This window comes from Canis lupus, chromosome 11 (genome assembly GCF_048164855.1).
Source record: "Canis lupus baileyi chromosome 11, mCanLup2.hap1, whole genome shotgun sequence".
Classification (NCBI taxonomy): Eukaryota; Metazoa; Chordata; class Mammalia; order Carnivora; family Canidae; genus Canis; species Canis lupus.
The window spans coordinates 29,366,259-29,387,667 of record NC_132848.1 but is presented as its reverse complement, the minus strand read 5'-3'; the positions used below and the strand labels follow the sequence as shown (position 1 = coordinate 29,387,667).

The following is a 21,409-nucleotide window of genomic DNA, read 5'->3' as shown; positions in this document are numbered from 1 at the left end:
TGTGTTGTCACAGATGGGCCACATTTGTCCTGGGGTTCTCTAGTCTGTTGCCTCGGGGCTACGTGAGGGAGCCTTTGACATGGACATGATAGCTGTCCTTATCATGTTACATGCTCTGCCCTTGGGTCCTGGGGGCTTCCTGTGGGAATGTTCATGAGCCAGCCTTTGATCTGGCCCCTTCTACTTATCAGATGGGTAAGTTTGAGGCTATTGGGCCACATTTGTTCTACAGCTCAAAACTTGGGTCATGTGGCCTGTGGGGTTATATGAATCCCTCCAAGTAGGAGTGTTGGTTGGATTTCCCAAAATATTTTGATGTATGGGGACAGGAAATTGACAGAGTACTGGAGAGTGGAGAGCTTGTGGTTGTCAGAAGACATGGAGATGACGTATTGTGCGCCAGGCCTGGGGGTTGCTCTTGTGGTCAGAGGCCTCCTCCATAGCCCTGTGAGGCGGAGCCTCACTGATGAGCAGTCAGAGCTGAGGTTGGAGCTGATCAGGCTCACAGAGCACAGGCTGGGATCGGAGCTCAAGCCTGGCTCCTTTGGTCCAGCTTTCTCCCACCCTTGTGTTTCTGTGGGCTGTGGGTTTAGTGGAAAGCCCGAGAACTAACTCCTAACCCTGAATGGGCTATTTGCCAGTTGAATGACCTTGGTTACAGTGTCTTAGGGAGCCTTAGATTTCACACAGGAATAGCAAACCGTGTTCGCAGGGTTTTATTGAGAGAATGAACCGAGTGAAATTCAGCACCTGGCACAGTGCCTGGCCAAGGGGTGTTCAAGAAGTGTTGGTTCTCACTTCCACTTGAGATATGCAAACAGTTGAAAAGCATCTGTGCTTGAAAATTCTAACTCCTTGAACAAATAAGCCTATCCTTCTGAAAACAAAACGGTGTATATTATGACCTACGTTAAATGTGTCTTACTGGCCAATTAATCATAGTGGTTAAACATTTGCCTAAGGCTGTAAGAAGTCAAATAAGTAGGTCCTAAGGCAGGTAGGAAGAAAGGAATCATTCATTCTGAAGTTCTGCAAACTGTGTGGGACATCCAGTGGGTGTGGGGTAGGGAGTGGGGGGAAGAGGCCCAGTGGATGCTCTCAGACATGGGCCTTGCCTTCACTGTGTATGGACTCTTTCCCTGAGAAAAGACCATTAGTTTGTGTGTGTGCGTGTGCATGTATGTCAGTGATTGTGGGTCTCAGCAGCTCAACTCACCCAGGCTCCCTGGGCAGAGTCTTGAAGAGAACCAGCTCATTCTCTGGGATTGGTCCATTTCCTAGGGTGCTGTGTGTGCCCAGGGGCCCCTAGGCCAGGGCAGTGCTTCACGGCCATTTGATGTGGCTGAAGGCCAGGGTAGATGGGCTGGCCAGGGGGTGGGCTCCAGTGATCTAGGATGGGCTACTCTGCCCCTGTCTCTGGAGACAGATCAGGGGGTAGCAAGAGCCTTCTAAGGTCCTCATTCCTCTTGTGGTCAATGTCTTCCATTTCCCGTAGTTTCTGCAAAAGGCATCAGGGAAACTGGCTAGCAGGGTGGGAACTTGAGGAGCCACTGCTGATGTGAGAGAGGACTCCCAGACCTGGGCCAGACCTGGGCTACAGCTACCCTGTCCACTCACATTTGCTGCTGCGCATGTATGGTAGACCCACCCCCACCCCTTCCCGGCTGCCTCTCCTACCTGGGAGATCTCAGCAAGGATGATCCCTCGGTACTGTCTGCCCTGTCCCAGTGCCTCCATGCCAGCCAGGAATTCCTTCCTCTCCTGGATTTCCTTTACCACTAGACAGGGGGAGAAGGGCCATCAGTGTACAGGGCAGTGGGGGGCCAGCAGGTGCCTGGGAGGGATGGGGGAGAGGAAGCAGTTCTGTGGTCAGTGTTTCTCACTCTGGCCACGGGTTATGGGCCCCTCCACACCCCCTATTCCAGCAGGAGTGGTCTATCAGTGGCTTACATTCTTCAAAGCGGTCCAGCTCTGGGGCTGGGTCCTTCTGTTGTACAGGAGGGGGCTTCCTTTTCTGTTCCTTTAAGTCCTTCCCAGTGGCAAAAATATTTTGGAGTCTTCGTTTCTCTTTCTCCAGATCTCCTGTAGGGCCCAGAAATGACCTAATGAAGGCAGGCAGGGCACCCCATTCATGGTCTGAGTTCCTATTTGGGCATGCTTGCACCAGGGTCCCTGGGCAACCTGGAGGGGGCTTCTGCAAACCAGGCACTTCTGGCCCTAGGAGCCCTCGAGCTTGTGTTGAGACTGGAAAGGGAAGGGCTGGAAGAACGAATGCCAGAACCCACACACTGCTCTGGTACAGAGCGAGGCTAAGAAAACTGCTTGCCTCTGGGTATAGAGGCTGCATGGGGCTGTCGGCAGGTCTGTGCCAAGAGTTCTATCGGACGCCAAGTAGGAAGGGGCACAGAGGCTCCGTGAAGTAGCCTGGCATGCAGAGGAGCTCTGGACTTGGCGGGGGGGGGCGGCTTGTGACCTTAAGAGAGCAGCGGCTGTGAGACCTGACAGCCAAACATTCATCAGGGACTGGTGGACTTCAGTTAATCATTTGAGAGTTCTAAAAAAGTACAAAAGGATCATCTGTTTTTTCCTGCAACCTGAACACCCCCAAGCTAACAAGTGCCAAGGTTCAAGCACATTAGTATAAACAGCATGAGGATTTGATTAGACACCTGCTCACCTGCCCTGTGGGCTGCTTGCCCCACCCCTGGCCCCTTGGGGAAGGAGGTGGAAGAGGGGCTCTCTAGGCCCTCTCACTTACGGGGGGCTTGAGGCTTGAATGGCTCCCTGCTGTAGGCCCCATTGGCTTGGCACATGCTGGCAGGCCGGAGGTGGGGCCGGGCCGCCAGGATGGGAGGCAGGTAGATGGTCGAGGTTGTCTGTTTGGAAGGCAAGACCCTCTGGCTGGATGTCGGGCTGCACTGTAGGGGCAGAGTGTCTCCTCCTAGGGAAGGAAGGTTTGGGTGAGGGGCACCTACCTGTTTTTTTTTTTTTTTTTTTAAATTTATAAAAATGATACCTGCCTGTTAAAACAAGTCAAACAGTATAGAGTCTTCCCTTCTCTCCTCCAATCCCCCACCCCCACCCACAATGAGCAATTGTTAGGATTTGTTGGTCTTGTTCCATACTTTTTAATGTTAATACAAACATGTACAAAGATACATGGGTGTATATGACATTCGTGTTTCAAACACTGGATCATACTCTATTATATTCAGTAATAGACTCTTAACAATTTATCATGGACAACCTTCCAGATCACTCCATTTATATATAACTTATTTTTTAAAACTATATACTAGTTCTTAGAATGGATACATTATTTATTTTATTCAACTAGTCTCCTAATTTCAGAAATTCAGCCTTTTTCCCCCTTCCCTTTTTTTTTACTACTTCAAACAATGCTGCAATAAACATTCTTGAGCATCAAGCCTCTATACTGGTGCTTTTATTTCTATAGATGGATTCCTAAAACCTGCTTGGTACATAGGTGGGAAGGGATGGTTTGGATGGTATACACCAGTCCTGCCTACCATCCACGCCCACTGTCTTGGCCTAGATCTGGGGCTCCTCCTCCAGACCAGCTGAATGTGTTACCTCCTATCTGGTTGGCTGATCCCTCCTCTCATTTGCCCCAAAGCCCATCTCAGAGCAGGCCCCACCTGTTGTTTTGATCTGGCTCCCATGTATCTGTTCTGTGTGTCCAACCTTCTGTCATCCACCCAGCAAATACATACTGAGCATCTGCTCTGTGCCAGGCCCAGGACATTGGGGGTAAAGTGGTAAGTAAGACAAAGTCCTGCCCTCGTTGCACTTACATTTGGGGTTGGAGGGTGTGGATGATGATTAAGTAAATTACATAGTTAGATTGTGACAGTACAGGGATGGAATGGAGTACGTCAGAGCAGGATTTACAATTTTAAATAGGGTAGGCAGGGAAGGACCTCACCAAAAATGGTGGTGCAGAGACTTTGGGGAAGAGCATTCCAGGCAGAAGGAACAGAGCAAAATTTATGAGGTGATAATGTGCCTGGGGTGTCTGAGCAACAGCCAGGAAGCTAGGATGCCAGCAATGGACTGAACAATGCAGGGGTATAGTGTGTGTAGAGGTGTGTAGAGGTCAGAGGAGAGGCACAGCAAGAGAAGTAGACAGCCTTGTAGGCCTTTGGAAAGACTGGCTTTTCCTTTGAGGTGGGAAGCCATCAGAGGGTTTTGAGCAGGAAAGTTACATGATCCTTTGGCTGCTTGCCATTACTTCCCACTAACCCTCCCCTTCCCACAGCCTCTACCTAGAGCCACACCAAGGCTTTCCTATTCTTCCCTAAAGAGATGCTGTGCCTCCTAGAATGTCCCTCCTTCTCCCTCTACTCTCTATTTCTGCCTGTCCAGTGCCAAGTGCTACCTCCCTCTATGGCCTATCCTTGGCAGATGATTAGGGCCCAAGTAATTCCGGGAGTTCAGATGAAGGAGAGGCATTTGTGGCTTGCAACAGAATTCGAATGATGCCTCAAAACAAAAAGTAAATTTGGTTAGGAGAAAAGGAGGGGGTTATAGAAGAAAGCTGACTCAACACCAACACTTGGAGGCAAGTTTTTTAAAAAAGATGATGAAGTGGGGGCCTGGGTTGGCACAATTGGTTAAGCATCTGACTCTTGGTTTTGGCTTAGGTTGTGATCTCAGGATCGTGGTTTGAGCCCCATGTCAGGCTCTGTGCTGAGCTTGGAGTCTGCTTGAGATTCTCTCCCTCTGCCCACCCTCATTCTCTCTAAAATAAATCTTTAAAAATCAATCAATCAAAAGAACACTCAGGAGAATAAAACTGTCAGCCAAACCAGTTACTTACCTTGGTTTCTCCACTAATGAAATCAGTTCTTCAGTAAATATCCAGCACTGGGCACTGGGGCTACTGTGGTGAACATGGCAGACATAATCCTTGGTCTCCAGGAATTTAAGTGGAATTTCTAGCACCTTCTTTTTGTAGTCATGCTACAGGGGGCACTATGGGTTGCAGAGTGCAAAAATGGAGTAATGGGATTTGGATGTGCTAAGACGCCAGGCTCTGACAGCTGAGTTGTCCTTGTCTGCAGTGAGGAAGATCTGACTCCCTACTGGGATGGCCCAGCCTGCCCCTGGCCACTGCTGGACATGCCCTGCTGATATTTGCCTCTTTGGCTCTCCCTTCTCTTTGCTTCTGTGGCTGCTCAGGTGCCCTCTCTAATACATCCTTCTGCAAATAAGGCAATCACTTGTGGTGGATTCACTAGAGAAGATTCTGACATTCTCTCTCTCCAAGGCCGTTTCACAGGTCTCTTCTGATCCATTAGATACCAACTCAGTTAAATCTCAGGGAGCATGGTAGTTTTCAAGATCTTAGCACCTTGCTATTGTGCCCATGAACTTCTACTTTTTGGTTTTCCTTCAAAATAACTAATATAGTGGGTGGACAGGGTGAGCTGGAAAGCATCTGCAAACTCTTCCTGTGCTGGAATTATGCCAATTGTCTTGCTTCTGCTAGCTAAACTGTGACAATAAAACTATGAGCAAGACCCACACACATACAGAGTCTTTTCCCCTGGAGAGCTCACGTGGTATGCGTGTAACAGGGAGGGACAGATTGCAGACATGACCACATGGAGACTATTTTGGCTGGGCAGGATCTCTCGATCAGGCTGTGATCTCTTGGAAGGTTGGCCAGAGGTAGCCCTGGTGGCGCAGTGGTTTGGCGCCGCCTGCAGCCCGGGGTGTGATCCTGGAGACCCGGAATCGAGTCCCACATCAGGCTTCCTGCATGGAGCCTGCTTCTCCCTCTGCCTGTGTCTCTGCCTCTCTCTCGCTCTCTCTGAATGAATGAATAAATAAATCTTAAAAAAAAAAAAAAAAGGAAGGTTGGCCAGAGACAGACTGTAAGAGGCTTGTTGTTGTGCTAGGACCCATGTCGTGGGAAGAAGCAAAAGGCCTAAAAGGTCAGTTCTCCAGGAGCAAGGGTGAGAAATGCTATTCAATTTTTTTTTTTTGCCTTTTAATTTTTTAAAAAGATTTATTTATTTCTAGAGGGAGAGAATGAGAGAGCCCACACACACAGGAGAAGGGGTAGGGGGAGAGAATCTTTTAAGCTGACTCCCTGTTGAGCACGAGCTCTCATGGGCTTGATCTCACAGCCCATAAGATCATGATCTGAGCTGAAACCAAGAGTCGGATGCTCAGCCAACTGAGCCACCCCAAGCACCCCTTCTTTGGTTTTTAAAAATTAGGTCGTCTACCCCTTAACATGGAAGAGCATTAAAAGTGTGGTTCTGGGGCACCTGGGTAGCTCAGTGGTTGAATGTCTGCCTTGGGCTCAGGTTGATTCCAGGGTCCTGGGATCAAGTCCTGCATCGGGCTCCCCACAGGGAACCTGCTTCTCCCTCTGCCTATGTCTCTGCCTCTCTGTGTCTCTCATGAATAAATAAATACAAATCTTAAAAAAAAAAAAAAAAGTAGGGTCCTGAGTCCCTCAGCCCAGGAAGCCTCTGTGAACCACCTCTTACTTTTCATGGTGTCCATGATGTGGCGCTGTTGGAAGTTAGTCAGTTTGGATTCCTTCATCATCACTGCAAAGATAAAGTACCTTTATGAGGCCTCCTGGGCAGCAGGCAGAGCCCTTCATCTCACCCTATTCCAGTGTAAAACTGTATCACCTCCTAGCCCCATTATGTACCTGAGTACTCCTTCTCTCCCTTTCCTGCTTCACTGTTTTTTTCTGGAGCACTTACTACTATCAACATTCTATATATTTTGCTTATTTATTGTCCCCTTCCTACCAGAATATTAGCTCCATGAGATGGCAGGAATTTTTGCTGTTTCCCCGTTTTTAAAAACTGTTATATCCCCAGCACTTAGAACAATGTCTAAAGCACATTATGTAGGTTTAAAACTTTCGTTGTTGAGTGAATGAATGAATGAATGGAGAGTATTTATTAAGCATGCAGCAGGGGCTGGAGCTACAGTTGTGAGCCCAGACAGGCACAATTCCTGCCCTAGTGGAGTTCATGATCTAGAGGGGTTGGTGAATATTAATCCAATGAGAGACAACTAAATGTCTGAGTACAGGTTGTGTTGTGCATTGAAGGAAAAGGTATGTGGTGGTGTGAAAGTGTGGAACCCTTGGTTCGACCCTGGTGGTGGCAGGTGGGGAGGAGATAAAGCGTCCCTGGGGAAATTGAAAGTGTGATCTAAGGAAGGCACAGGAGTCCGTCACTTTAAAATTCTAATTTCTTTGACTTTGGGCCACTTGCAAGTTGTAGGATCCCTGAACCTTTGTGAACCCCACGCCTCTTCTCTGTAAAATGACAATAGCGGTTGCTAAGCCACAGGTCCTGTAGGGGAGAACCGGCCTACAGGGGGTAACTGTCACTACCACTCTCGACACACTGACCTCTGAGCAGCTCGCAGGTCCCTGGGGTGTAAGTGGCCGGCTTGGGGCAGCGCCAGAACCCTGTTCCTTTGGTCACTGCCTCTATCCTTTCCTGGGAAGCCATGGGAGGGCTCTGGGAGGGAATAACGCAAGGGCGCAACCCCTGTCTCCCAGGTCTAATCTCCGCTCCCGCATCGCCCCGCCCCCCAACGCCCCCCAGTCTGGAGCGGGGGTGGAGCCACAGGAGTGTGACGTCGCCGTCAATGTCGCGGCAGTGCCCGATCCTTCCACCCCGAACAGATACACAGGCGGACCCCCCCCGCCCCGCCCCGCCACGAACGGAGACCTCATCCTGGCCCGGCGCCTGCGGCAGGGAAGCCCTCTCTGGAGGAAGGGGGCGTCGGGATAGCCGCGGTCCGGTCAGTGCCCGTTGAGGGATACGCCAAAATTCAGACCTCACCGTAAAGAAAGCCCCACAGAGAGCGGCCAGGCTCGGGGGACCGTAACCACGGCTCCGCCGCGGCCCGGCGCCTGGGCCGCGCACAAACTCGCGGACCTCCGCGAGCAGAGGGGCCACCCGCGGCTCTGGCTACCATGGTAACTGGCACACACCCCTCGGCGCGTGCGCACAGTGACGGCTCCGGCCGGTCCCCCGGAAGTGCTTGCCTCTGGGTCACGGCGCAGGCGCAGAATACGCGGGGCGCCGCGCGGGGCGCCGGTACGCTGTTTGCGGGTCTCCGCGCGGGTGTTGGGTGCAGGTGCCGGTCGTGTCGGTGTGGGCGTCATGTCAGACAACGAGGACAAGTGAGTGCGCGAGCTGCGGGAGGGCCGGGAGAAGCGGGAGCCTGCGTCGGCGGAGGCTGCGGAGCCGGGCTCGAGGGGCAGTGTCTGAGGGGCCCGCGGGGCTGGACGGGGGGGAAGGGCAGGGAGCCCGGAGCCAAGGCCCAGCGGCGGTCCAGAGAGGAGCAGTGCTCAGCGGACTTCCAGCGAGCCGCGCTGTGTGTCTCGTAATGGGAGTATGAGGTGAATTAGGTATAGCCCCTGCTCACCGGGGCGCCCTTTCTAGAGGAGGGGACAAGCCCAGAGCAGATAGTACAGGGTCGTGTGAGAGTAGGCGATAGGAGTAACCTAGGGGACAGTCTAGCGAGACCTGGAGACGGTAAAGGTCTGGAGGGGATGCTGTAATCCCGGTGAGAGAACCTAGTGGCTTGGACTGGGGCGACACAGGTAGACGAGTAACAGGTGGTTTTGAATTCTGGATTGGTTTCGAAACTAATGTGTGGGGTCAGAGGAGAATCACTTAAAAAAAAAAAAGATTTTATTTATCCATAGAGACAGAGGGAGAGAGGGGCAGAGACACAGGCAGAGGGAGAAGCAGGCTCCACACAGGAAGCCTGACGTGGGACTCGATCCCTGGTCTCCAGGATCACGCCCTGGGCTGAAGGTGGCGCTAAACCGCTGAGCCACCAGGGCTGCCCGAGGAGAATCACTTTTGAAGATAAAAATAATGGAGTCCCTGGGTGGCTCAGCGGTTTGGCGCCTGCCTTCGGCCCAGGGTGATCCTGGAGCCCCGGGATCGAGTCCCGCGTCGGGCTCCCGGCCTGGAGCCTGCTTCTCCCTCCTCCTCTGCGCCTCTCTCTCTCTCTCTCTCTCTCTCAATGTCTGTCATAAATAAATAAATAAATATTAAAAAAATAACGGAGTCATCAGCATAAGTATATTAGTCAAAACTAAGAATCGGGTGAGATCACCAGGGAAATGTCCGTAGGGAAGAGATGGCTGGTGACCGAGTGTTAGAGCATCCCCGCTTTGAGCACTTGAGAGAAAAGAGGGGAAACCAGGAGAGGAGACCGAGATGGAGCAGCCAGGGAGGTGGAGGAGCCCCAATAAAAAGGCAGCCTTGGGGATCCCTGGGTGGCGCAGCGGTTTGGCGCCTGCCTTTGGCCCAGGGCGCGATCCTGGAGACCCGGGATCGAATCCCACATCAGGCTCCCAGTGCATGGAGCCTGCTTCTCCCTCTGCCTGTGTCTCTGCCTCTCTCTCTCTCTCTCTGTGACTATCATAAATAAATTAAAAAAAAAAAAAAAAAAAAAAGGCAGCCTTGCAGGCACGTGAGGAGAGTGTATTGAGCGGCCGGGTGGGGGACTGGTCGAGGGTGCCAACCGATCAAGTTAAATGAGAACAAGAATTGTCCACTGGATTTAGCAACATCGCAGTCACTAACGAACTTGAGAAGAGTGGTTTTGCTGGAACTGTGGAGGTGATGGTCTTCCTGGAGTGAGATTATGACAGAATGGGAAGCGAGGAATCAGATATAGGGAAGATGGGCAGCTCTCATGAATCTTGCTCCCGAGAGGAGCATGGAACTAGTGGGAGGTAAAAGAGAAGTAAATTTTGTTTTTTAAGACGGGGAAATAAGTACATGTTTGTACATTGATGGGAGTAATCCAGTGAGAGGGAAACGGTGATGATGAACGAATGAGTCCTAGCAAAATTTGGGGGCTAATGGGGTAAGGATGAAGGAGTAAAATGGAACAGAAGTTTGAGTCACTCATTGAGTAGTTATTTATTGAGCCCTTTCTCCATATTGGATGAAACATAGATCTCTGCTTTCTTTGAATCTAGTAAGTGATGCTTCAGCTAACTGATCTCTTCTTCTTGTACAGTTTTGATGGTGATGACTTTGATGATGTGGAGGAGGATGAAGGGCTAGGTGACTTGGAGAATGCTGAAGAGGTCAGTATTTAGCTGTGGGCTCCCTCCTTTGCACCCCAAGCTGCCAAATAATCCAGTGGTGATAATTGCCTGAATGTATCTGCCTCCTGCTTGGTCAGGGCCCCTGCCGCAAGCGCCCCCAGTTAGAGTGAGCAGCGTTCCTGTCCTGGATAGTGGAAAAGTCCGACAGGGTAGGCCATAGCCTGTGGCTCTTGGGGCAATTGGTTTCCTTTTTTTTTTTTTTTTTTTTTAGTGTTTTTTTTTTTAATTTTTATTTATTTATGATAGTCACACACACAGAGAGAGAGAGGCAGAGACACAGGCAGAGGGAGAAGCAGGCTCCATCCACCGGGAGCCCGACGTGGGATTCGAACCTGGGTCTCCAGGATCGCGCCCTGGGCCAAAGGCAGGCGCTAAACCGCTGCACCACCCAGGGATCCCGGCAATTGGTTTCCTGATGGGGGACATATCACTATTCATTCAGCAAGCATGTATTGAATGTTAATTATGTACTGGGTGCCCTCTGGACAGGGTAAATGTAAGGAGCCAGGGGGAGTGTGACCTGTGATAAAGCTGGAGAGGTAAGAGCCCACATCAAGCAGGATTTTCTATCCTAAAGGCAACTGGAAGCCACCAACAAGTGTTGAGGCAGGGAGTGGCACAGTTTATACTTTAGAAAGGGCATTCTGGCCTCAGAGTGATGAGTGAGTTGGGGAGGAGCAGGAGTAAAAGATAGAGACGCTTAGGGTCTCTCCATCCAGGCGAGAGACTTGTGGTTTGGACTTGGGTGCTGGTAATGTAGGTGATGAGAAGATGAATGAAAGAGATATTTTGGTGGATTAGGTGTGGAGCTAAGAAAGTGGGAGATGACAGAGGCAACCCCCAGGTTTCCAGCTTGTGTAACCAGGTGGATGGGTTGCTAACTTCATGCATGATGTAAGGCTTTTTATCCTGTGACTGATGGAGAAAGAAGTGCTTTATGGCTCCCAGAAAGGGAGTGATCCCTCAATTTTTTTAAGCTTGGAAGCCAAAACCCCCCTTTGGATTTTCTCTTTCTGCATGGCACACTCAGGTACCTATTCACTGAGTCAGAAACCCCCATCCTTCTGGTCTACCCCTCTTCTGTTGATTCTGCCTCCTATACATGGTCCAGCCCTGTTTCTCCATTCTTAGTGCTTCAGCCTGGTTTAGGTCTTCACCGCTTTTCACTCACTTTGTTACCGAAATGTGTTACTTGTTTTCCTGCCTTCAATCTCCCACAACTTGCCATTCTGCTGCCACAGTTGTCTGTCTTACCTGCCTACCTGATTGATTACTACTGATCTTCCTTCAGGGTCTGCTTCTGCCCTTGCCCCCTGCAGAATATTCTCAACAGAGCATCCATAAGGATACGTTTAAAACTTAAGTCAAATTGTATCTCTCTTCTATTCAGAACCCTCATCCAAGTGGCTTCCCATCTCATACACAGTAAATGCCAAAAAGTAAGCAGTACAAGGTCCTCCAAGCTTTGGCCACCTGCTTTCTCTGTGACCTCATCTCTTCTTGCTGTCTCTGTCATACCAGGTCGATTCCTGCTCAGGATCTGTAATCACCCTGTTCCCTCTTACAGGAATGCTTTTCCTGCAGATACGCACATGACCTAATGCTCACCTCCTTCAGGCCTTTGTCCAAGTGTCCTCTCAGTGAGGCTTCCATGACCTACCTACCTATCTATCTATCTATCTATCTATCTATCTATCTATCTATCTATCTCTCTCTCATCTATCTTATCTATCTATCTATCTATCTATCTATCATCTTTCTATTACTATTATTATTATTATTATTATTTTTTAAAGATTTTATTTATTCATTCATGAGAGACACAGAGAGAGAGGCAGAGACACAGAAGGAGAAGCAGGCTCCATGCAGGGAGCCCGATGTGGGACTTGATCCTGGATCCCGGGTCCCCAGGATCACACCCTGGGCTGAAGGTGGTGCTAAGAAGGTGGCGCTAAGAAGGTGGCGCTAAGAAGGTGGTGCCAGGGCAGCTCCGGTGGCGCAGCGGTTTGGCGCCGCCTGCAGCCTGGGGTGTGATTCTGGAGACCCGGGATCGAGTCCCACATCGGGCTCCCTGCGTGGAGCCTGCTTCTCCCTCTGTCTGTGTCTCTGCCCCTCTCTCTGTGTCTATGAATAAAAAAATAAAAAATCTTAAAAAAAAAGAAGGTGGTGCCAAACCGCTGAGCCCGACCATCCTATTTAAAGTGGCAGTGTCGGGACGCCCGGCTGGCTCAGTGGTTGGGGGTCTGCCTTTGGCCCAGGGCGTGATCCCCAGGTCCTCGGATCCAGTCCCACATCGGGCTCCCTGCATGGCGCCTGCTTCTGCCTCTGCCTGTGTCTCTGCCTCTCTCTGTGTGTCTCATGAATAAATAAATAAAATCTTAAAAAAAAAAAAAAAAAGTGGCAGAGTCCTCCTCCCATGTCCAACACACCCATCTTGGCACTCCTTGTCTCTTTTGTTAGTTTTTAGTTTTACTTGTTTTTTCTTTTGTTTTTATACTACACATTTTACTTATTTTGTTTGTTAATTTCTTCTCCTAGTGTAAGCTCTGTAGGGAAAACAATTTTTATTTGTCTTACTCTTCTATTTCCAGCGCTTAGAACACTGTCTGACAAACGGTAAGCAATCAATAAATATTTGTTGACCTAATTCTTTGATTTTTTTTTTTTAAGTTTATGTGTTTATTTTAGTAATCTCTACACCCAACATGGGGCCCAAACTCATGAGATCAAGAGTTGCACACACTTCCAACTGAGCCACCCAGGTGCCTTTTTTTTTTTTTTTTTGAGTATTTTTAATTTATTATTTTAAGTGAGTTCTACACTTGATGAGGCTTGAATTCATGATCCCCAGATCAAAAGTCACATGCTCTACTCACTAAGCCAGCCAGGTGCCCCTGATTATTTATTATAGAATTTCTTCTCCTATCTAAAACCCTTTTGCTCACCTTTTGCTCTAATACTTCACAGCTAGTACATTCTCTCCCACCCTGGTGCTTTTGTGCATGCAACTTGGCCTACCTGGAATGCCCTTCTCTTCCTTTTTTTTTTTAATAACTTCTTTTTTTTTAAATTTTTATTTATTTATGATAGTCACACAGAGAGAGAGAGAGGCAGAGACACAGGCAGAGGGAGAAGCAGGCTCCATGCACTGGGAGCCCGACGTGGGATTTGATCCCGGGTCTCCAGGATCGCGCCCTGGGCCATTGGCAGGCGCCAAACCGCTGTGCCACCCAGGGATCCCGCCCTTCTCTTCCTAAACATTTTTTTTTTTTAATTTATTTATGATAGTCATACAGAGAGAGAGAGAGAGACAGACACAACAGGCAGAGGGAGAAGCAGGCTCCATGCACCGGGAGCCTGATGTGGGATTCGATCCCGGGTCTCCAGGATCGTGCCCTGGGCCAAAGGCAGGCGCCAAACCGCTGCGCCACCCAGGGATCCCCGCCGCCCTTCTCTTCCTAATTGGCTTGGCGGCTCCTACTCATTTTCTAGAGTAGCTCAAGTCTCATCTCTGGACTGTCTTCCTAACCCCCAGCATGAGTTTGATGTCTCCCACCTTGTTAACTTTGTTGGACACTTGCATCCCTTTGTAGCAACCTGCTGTTTTGTTTACTATTGTCTCCTCTCCCTACTGAATTCTTTGAGAACAGAAATAGTTAGCTTGCTATCTTATCACCGGTTATGATGATTTTTGACACATGACAGATGCTTAATAAGTAATTGTTGAATGCATGTGAATATTTGTATTCCTGCCTTTACTTTGACTTTTTAGCTACTTGACCTATTAATTCAGTTACCTTGTCTGAAAGCTGGAGTGCTTACTCCTTGCCTCCTGTTTAGAGAGATTTTTTATCTGTGCTCAAGGACTTCTTTGCACACAGCTAATGTTCTGGGACCACCAGAACATCTACAGACTGCTTCTCTCTTCTGGATGAGGCAGCTGGCTCTGGAATCCCAATCGTGTTTCTTTTCTTTCACTAGGTCTGAGACTTTGGCCAAGTTAGCTCACCTCTGAGCCTCTAAAATAGGCACTGTAACCCCTACCACATAATGTTATTGGTAATGAAGACTAACCAAGGAGGCAACACTAACTGCAGTGGCACAAGCCCTGGCACATAATAAGTGATAATGTTAGCAGTGATTGTCATCATTGTATCATTGTCATCATCATCCTCCCCCTCAACCCAGAATATACTCCCTGAAGCTTTCCTTTTTTTCCTGTCTTGGTGCCCAGGAGGGCCAGGAGAACGTTGAGATCCTTCCCTCTGGAGAGCGACCACAGGCCAACCAGAAGCGAATCACCACACCATATATGACCAAGTATGAGCGAGCCCGCGTACTCGGCACCCGTGCCCTTCAGATCGCGTGAGTGTATGCCCCTTCATGATCTTTTCCATCGGTCAGGCCATAGGGAGCTTCTGAGCTGTTGATGCAGTGGGCACCTGAAAACACTCTCCCTGCTCACATATGCTAAACTAGGCTGTTGGCTGTGTCTGTGTACCTGGCACTATACTAGAGTCCTGCCCTCAGGGAGTTTGTGAGCCAATGGGAGAAATAGAACTTGCATGTGAGAAGCCAAGTAACAGTATAGTAGAAACATAAAAATACAAACTTGAGTGCCTGTCAGGTTAGTGAAACAAAACAGAAAAAAAAAGTGTGAATTGAGGGAGCTGTAGATCCTTGTGGACTGGTTAATCTGGGGTGCTGTGGTATCAGCTGTCTGTCTGGCTTAAGGTGGTTCTTTTTTTTTTTTTTTTTTAATTTTTATTTATTTATGATTTATGATAGTCACACAGAGAGAGAGAGAGAGAGGCAGAGACACAGGCAGAGGGAGAAGCAGGCTCCATGCACCGGGAGCCCGACGTGGGATTCGATCCAGGGTCCCCCGGATCGCGCCCTGGGCCAAAGGCAGGTGCCAAACCGCTGCACCACCCAGGGATCCCAAGGTGGTTCTTGACCCCAGGTGGACTGTGTGGCCCTCCATGCAGAGGCCAGGCTAGGTATGTGAAGGAACAGAGCAGCCTTTCTTCTCTTACAAGTTGGAGCCAGGTGAACAATAATGAGATTCAGGAACTAGCCAGTAGACAGGTGGAGATCAAAATATCCGATGATTGTGTATTCATCCTGTCACCATAGGCAGTGCAGGCATCCAGAGGCTGTGTCTGCAGGGGCAAGCCTGCCTGCCAAGGTTGTGGGTTGAACAGACCTGAAAACACCCTCTCTTATAGGCAGGTGGCTTTGGGAAAGCAGGGACTTTCAACACTGGGTTATAGATAGCTGCTTTTTCTCCCAGACTTCCCTCTTGGGAGTTATTCCTCCTTCCTAGGGAGGAGTGAGTCAGGGGACAGAGAGGGCAGATGTGTTACTGGTTACTCTAATAGAATGTCTTCCCCAGGGAAACATAGGCTGAGGAAATGAACCTGAACCTCCAACCCAAACATCTTATAAGCTAGTGTGGGAAATAGTGGGTGTCTGGAGGGATGGGTGCTTCAAGTAGGGAATAGTGGAAAATTGGCTAGAAAGAAAAGCTGGGGTCAGCTTTGTGGAGTCCTGCATGCCGGAGGAGTTTCTTTTTTTTTTTTTTTTTTTAATTTACTTGTGATAGGCGCACAGTGAGAGAGAGAGAGAGGCAGAGACACAGGCAGAGGGAGAAGCAGGCTCCATGCACCAGGAGCCCGACGTGGGATTCGATCCTGGGTCTCCAGGATCGTGCCCTGGGCCAAAGGCAGGCGCCAAACCGCTGCGCCACCCAGGGATCCCGTCGGAGGAGTTTCTAATCTGTGTTCCCTTCTGTGTTTTCAAACAGCATTGGGCTTTATCCCCTCTAGTCCTAGAGGGTTAAAGATGACCACTGTATCCACTTTGAACAGGGTTTTATGGGTTGGCAACGCTCTTTCTCACCTTCAAAGTAGTAGACCTCTCTCTAGCCTGGTTTGTACTCCTGGCTGGTCTGGTTAGAATTAGAACTGCACTCACTATGATAATTCTGATAATCACTGAGTCAGGATCCTCTGGATCTGTACCATCAATTATGGTAGCCAGTAGCTACATGTGGCCATTTAAGTAAAATTAAATGAAACTAAAAGTTCAGTTTTTCAGCCTAATAGCCACATTTCAGGTGCTCAGTAGTCACATGTGGCTAGGGACTCCATAACGGAGAGTGCAGATAGAGGACATTTCCATTATCGCAGAACATTCCAGTGGGCAGCTCTTGTCCAGGCTAAAAGTGATCCAGCAGAAAGAATAACTTACAAATTATTTTTCAAACAAGTAGAATGATTGTATGCAAGCTTAAAGTCTTTTAGCATTGAGTGAGGTACTGTGCTTGCACCTGTTGGGGAGGTGAAGCTGATTACAGATGGCCCCAGGCCTCCCAGGCGTCCAGGTGTTTGCCATCTGCTGGGGTCTCACAAATAACCAGAACCCATGGCAGATGGGCACCGTGCTTTACGAAAGGCACAAGGAAGGAGAGAATGGAGTCATTGTAGGGGTGACTGGGAGAGCCTCAAGAGAAGATGAGGAAAGGCAGGTGTTTTTTTTTTTTTTTTTTAAGATTTATTTTTAAAGATTTTGTTTGTTTATTCATGAGAGACACACACAGAGAGAGAGAGGCAGAGACACAGGTAGAGGGAGAAGCAGGCTCCATGCAGGGAGCCAGATGTGGGACTCGATCCTGGGTCTCCAGGGTCACGCCCTGGGCTAAAGGCAGGCGCCAAACCGCTGAGCCACCCAGAGAGCCCCAGGTGGTTTTGAGGGTATCTCAGGTGCCAGAGACAGTTCAAGGAAAGGTAGGCAAGCATGGATTGTGGTAGGGGAATGGAAGTAGCCGGGGGCACAAGGCTGGAAAGATGTCACCAGTGCCTTGAGTGACAAGTTCAGAAGATCAGCATGCATTTGGTGGACCGTGTGGGACACTTAAAAGTTGGGAGGCAGACATTCAGTACACTACCAAGTCCCAGCGTCCTTTGCTTTGGGAGAAAAGCTTGGTTCAACTTAGTTGGGGCTATTGTGCTCCTTCCAGTTAAGGGCCAGGGCGCTGTCTGGTAGTTCCCCGCTTGCTGTAAGCCCTTGGACAGCCAGGGATGTATCTTGTCACCAAATACCAGACTGAACAGACATTTTTTGGATTTTTTTTGAAATCTCACTCTGGTTCATTTAGCACCACCTGGCGGCAGATGTTTACCACAGCCATTTCCTGAGGATCACGGCCAAGTTTGGGGGGGGGTCCCTGGTGCAAAACAAAATACCTAAGGGTACACTCATAATTCACACATTATATGCACAAGGCTGGATGGATGAACTCAAATTTTTGTTGTCTTGAAAGAAATGTGTAAAAAGAAATGTGTTGTCTTGAAAGAAAGGTGTATTCAGATCAGGAAAAACATTTCCCTACATTCTGTAAAGCTTTTAATTTGGGGGAAATTTAAATACTTGAGAGGGGATATAGGGAAAGTTAAACATTTGGTCTCTGCCTCTGGGAAATTTTCAGGCTTTTAGGAGTAACAAATCAAAATAATAAAATTAGTTAATTATATTGTGTAAACTGGTGGCTCTCAGACTGGCTATGATTAGAATCACCTGGTAAGCTTTGCAAATGCAGGTTATCAGGCTTCTTCACCAGAATTTCTATTCCGAGGGTCTGGAGCAGGATCTGAGAGCCTATATTTTTAGCATGCTTCCCTGGTAATTCTGATGATCCATTCTGATGATCTTGGGATCCATTAGTGTGAACTTGTGCTGAAATCATGAATGGTGGCTTCCTAGAGGAGGTTGGCCTAGAATTGGTGTTTCTCCCGTTCATTTTGAGAGCCTTTGCTGTGGGCTGAGCGTTATGTTTGGGCATGTGGTCCCAGGCCACCAGATGCTCATGGTCTAATGCAGAAGACTTCAAATAAGCAGCTACAGTACAGTGGGATTGAGTAGCTTATGTGAAATACATCAGCATGCTGAGCATTGCCAGGGATTTCCAGAGCAGATAATTGCCAGAGTAGGGAAATTTGAGCCTCTCCCAGGTTTGTAGAGCGAGGAAGAGTTTATAAGAGGATGCAGAGGGGATCCCTGGGTGGCGCAGCGGTTTGGCGCCTGCCTTTGGCCCAGGGCGCGATCCTAGAGACCCGGGATCGAGTCCCACGTCGGGCTCCCGGTGCGTGGAGCCTGCTTCTCCCTCTGCCTGTATCTCTGCCCCTCCCCCCCCTGTGACTATCATAAATAAATAAATAAATAAAAATAAGAGGATGCAGAAGGGAGCCAGCAGGGTGTGTCCAGGGAACCATGGGAGTTTGGTATGGCGGGAAAGTGGGATAAGTACAAGCAAGTAGCATGAGAAGGTGCTACTAGAAAGGTGAGCAGACTGGGTTCTGTCTGATGGTTGTGGGGTGTCATGGAGGGGCTGTAAGGAGGTGAGCACCTGACGGCAGGGCCTGTATGGAGGCTGGAAGAGCGGGACCCTGAGGGGTGTTGCCTGGATAGAGAAGGAAAATGAGCTGCCTGGGCCCTGAGGCAGGCCTGAGGAGTTGGGTTCGAGCTAGGCTTTGCATGGCTGTTCCTTTGTGCTGGAATACTCTGCTGTGGGTGCCGGGCTCGGGAGTCTGGAAGGCCCTTGGCAAGGGAGCTGATGAGAAGAATGTCATATGGGCCAGTGATGAAAGCCTATGTGTCCTGTTCACAGAACTTTTTCTTTTTCTTTTTCTTTTTCTTTTTCTTTTTCTTTTTCTTTTTCTTTTTCTTTTTCTTTTTTTTTTCTTTTCTTTTCTTCTTTTCTTTTCTTTTCTTTTCTTTTCTTTTCTTTTCTTTTCTTTTCTTTTCTTTTTTAAGATTTTATTGATTTATTCATGACACAGAGAGGGAGAGAGAGAGAGGCAGGCAGAGACACAGGGGGAGGGAGAAGCAGGCTCCATGCAGGGAGCCTGACATGGGACTCGATACGAGGACTCCAGGATCAGGCCCTGGGCTGAAGGTGGAGCTAAACTGCTGAGCCACCCGGACTGCCCCACAGAACCTTTCTTAAGTTTATGGATCTTTAGCTTACTAATGGGAAATGTTCCAGCATAGTGGGTAGGAGCATGTGGGATTCCAATCTTGGCTCTGCTGCTTACTGGCTGTGTGAGCTTGGGCAAATCACTGATGTCTCTGTACCTTAGTTTCCTGTAATGAAAATTAGAGCAATTACCTCAAATGAGATCATCAACGTAAAGAGTTGAGAACAGCATATGGTACTAAGTTAGCCAGTAGTGTTTTAGTGTCATTGTATGCAAGTCAGTGCTTTTTGTTTCCCATCTTTGAGTGAGGATACTGAGATCGGGAGAGAAATTCAGGGTCTCTGGAGGCAGAATTTAAATCCAGTCTCCTGGCCCCCGCCTGGTTGTAGTCACTGTGGCAATGCCTTTGAGCCCCTTCCCACCCCCACACTGGCCTGCCCACCTCTAAGGTGACCTTTCTCCAAGGGCTGGGGTGCTGATCTGATCCTGTTTCTGAAGTGAGCCCCCTGCCTTCCTGCTGGGCCATTCTCTCCCAACATGTGTCCCTGTACCTACAGGATGTGTGCCCCTGTGATGGTGGAGCTGGAGGGGGAGACAGATCCCTTGCTCATCGCCATGAAAGAGCTCAAGTAAGTCACCCTGACTATGGTTCACTGCTTCACAGCCCTGGGAGGCATCTCTTGGGTTCTCTGCTGCACATCCCCACCCGCACATCCCTGGCTGGGAAGATGTGATTCTTGTTCCTGTAGGTCCTTAGTTCAGGAATCAGCCCATGAGGAAGAGGAGTGGGAGGGGACAGGCAAAGAGGGAAGGCTTTAATGAGACATGATCCTCTCCTGTGAAAATCTCCCTCTTCCTGCTGCACTTGGCTTTACCAGTATCCTTTCATGCTTCCTCTTTCTCCCTTCAGCCATAGGATGGCAGAGCCTTTCCAGACCCATTTTCCCACACTCAGGGATGCAGGAACTTCCGTCCTTCCCTTCCTCCCTTCCTTTTCTCCCTCCCTGCCTCCCTATTTATTTATTTGTTTGTTTGTTTATTAGAAGGAGAGAGAGCATGGAGAGGGAGAGGAAGGAGCAGACTCTCCACTGAGCAGGGAGCCCTACGTGGGGCTCGATCCTAGGACCCTGGGATCATAACCTGAGCTGAAGGCAGACACTTAACTCCCTGAGCCACTCAGGAGCTTTCTTTTTTATTGTAATTTCTTTTCTACAAAGTACACTCATAGTCCCAAAGGATGCTGCTCAGACTTCTCTTTCCTTGCATTCTGCACACAGTCTGTCCTATCTGCTGTAGAGCTGGGTCACCAACCCTCATATACTTGTGACTTCTCCCTGCCACAGGGCCCGAAAGATCCCCATCATCATTCGTCGCTACCTGCCAGACGGGAGCTATGAAGACTGGGGGGTAGACGAGCTCATCATCACCGACTGAGCTGGAATCATCTTCCTGACTGTGCCTCATCCTAGTTTCTATTTTCACATTCTTTATACTTGTAAATAATAAACTGTTCAACCTTTCACCCCGCTTTGCCTCCACCTCTCTGTGATGCCCACTCGCTTTTTCCTGGTTACTGCCCTGCTGCCTGGCAGGTGCACCCATTCCTGTGGTCCTATGACTGTGAGCGCTAGGGAGCACTAGGGGCCTTACTCCTTGTGGATCCCCCGCATCCCTCCCTCCATCTCCCTGTTCACCAGCGCAAAGGCTGCTGCAGGGAGACACCTCAGCTGCCTTCCTAGCAGACAGACAAGCCTTTGTGCCCAGGGAGCTGGTTGCCACGGAAACCCCCAATTTCCTTTCCAGTGGGGACTGGCTGCAGGGGCTTCTCCCTTCTCAGGAGTATCACAGAGCAGGTCTCATCAAGCCACCCATTGTTTCCTGAGGACCTGCCTCGAGCCTCTTATCGTGGGCTCGGATCCCCTTTCAGGAGCTAGTGCCCCAGCAGGAAGCTTGGGGATGCAGTGATCTCCCGCCCTCCCCAGGCAGAGCCCTGCTGGGCAAGGCAGCCGCTGGAGCAAGGACTGAACACCTGCCCACCCTGGTCCCCCACTCTGTCCACTCCTCAGGCCGCTTTCCTGCATGGCCTTCTGGTCTGCCACGCCCATCCCCTGCCCTTCCCCCACCTCTGCAAGATGTCCTTTCCCTTCTGTGTAGGGCCCGTGTTCCTCCAAGGCCTTGACTTGGATGATGGCAGGCAGGGAAGCAGGGCTCCTAGATTCCAGGTGTGACATGAAGTTGAGACTGGTGCTTGCCTTCCTCTGCCCTACGTTCTGGGTCCTGCTGT

The 21,409-nt window shown here is 49.5% G+C and overlaps 2 protein-coding genes across 5 annotated transcripts; one reads left to right on the top strand and one right to left on the bottom strand.

Moving 5' to 3' along the window:
- Positions 1 to 700: 700 nt before the first annotated feature.
- C11H22orf23 (chromosome 11 C22orf23 homolog) lies at positions 701 to 8,001 on the bottom strand. 2 transcript variants are annotated; one of them, XM_072844019.1, is made up of 7 exons: positions 7,851 to 7,993; positions 7,412 to 7,523; positions 6,525 to 6,587; positions 2,759 to 2,941; positions 1,951 to 2,082; positions 1,678 to 1,778; positions 701 to 1,498 (listed from the first exon to the last, which is right to left on the bottom strand). In XM_072844019.1, exons 2-7 carry the CDS (start codon positions 7,512 to 7,514, stop codon positions 1,400 to 1,402), a joined length of 681 nt encoding a protein of 226 aa, XP_072700120.1. In that variant the 5' UTR covers positions 7,515 to 7,523; positions 7,851 to 7,993; the 3' UTR covers positions 701 to 1,399. The 2 variants fall into 2 exon arrangements, with proteins under 2 accessions (XP_072700120.1, XP_072700119.1); XM_072844018.1 differs by lacking the exon at positions 7,412 to 7,523 and having other exon boundaries at positions 7,851 to 8,001.
- On the top strand, positions 7,970 to 20,647 carry POLR2F (RNA polymerase II, I and III subunit F). 3 transcript variants are annotated; one of them, XM_072844021.1, is made up of 5 exons: positions 8,041 to 8,194; positions 10,057 to 10,126; positions 14,382 to 14,512; positions 19,683 to 19,754; positions 20,469 to 20,647. In XM_072844021.1, the coding sequence occupies exons 1-5, from the start codon at positions 8,175 to 8,177 to the stop codon at positions 20,557 to 20,559; spliced, it is 384 nt and encodes a 127-aa protein (XP_072700122.1). In that variant the 5' UTR covers positions 8,041 to 8,174; the 3' UTR covers positions 20,560 to 20,647. The 3 variants fall into 3 exon arrangements, with proteins under 3 accessions (XP_072700121.1, XP_072700122.1, XP_072700123.1); XM_072844020.1 differs by lacking the exon at positions 10,057 to 10,126 and having other exon boundaries at positions 7,970 to 8,194; XM_072844022.1 differs by lacking the exon at positions 19,683 to 19,754.
- The last annotated feature ends 762 nt before the right edge of the window (positions 20,648 to 21,409 follow it).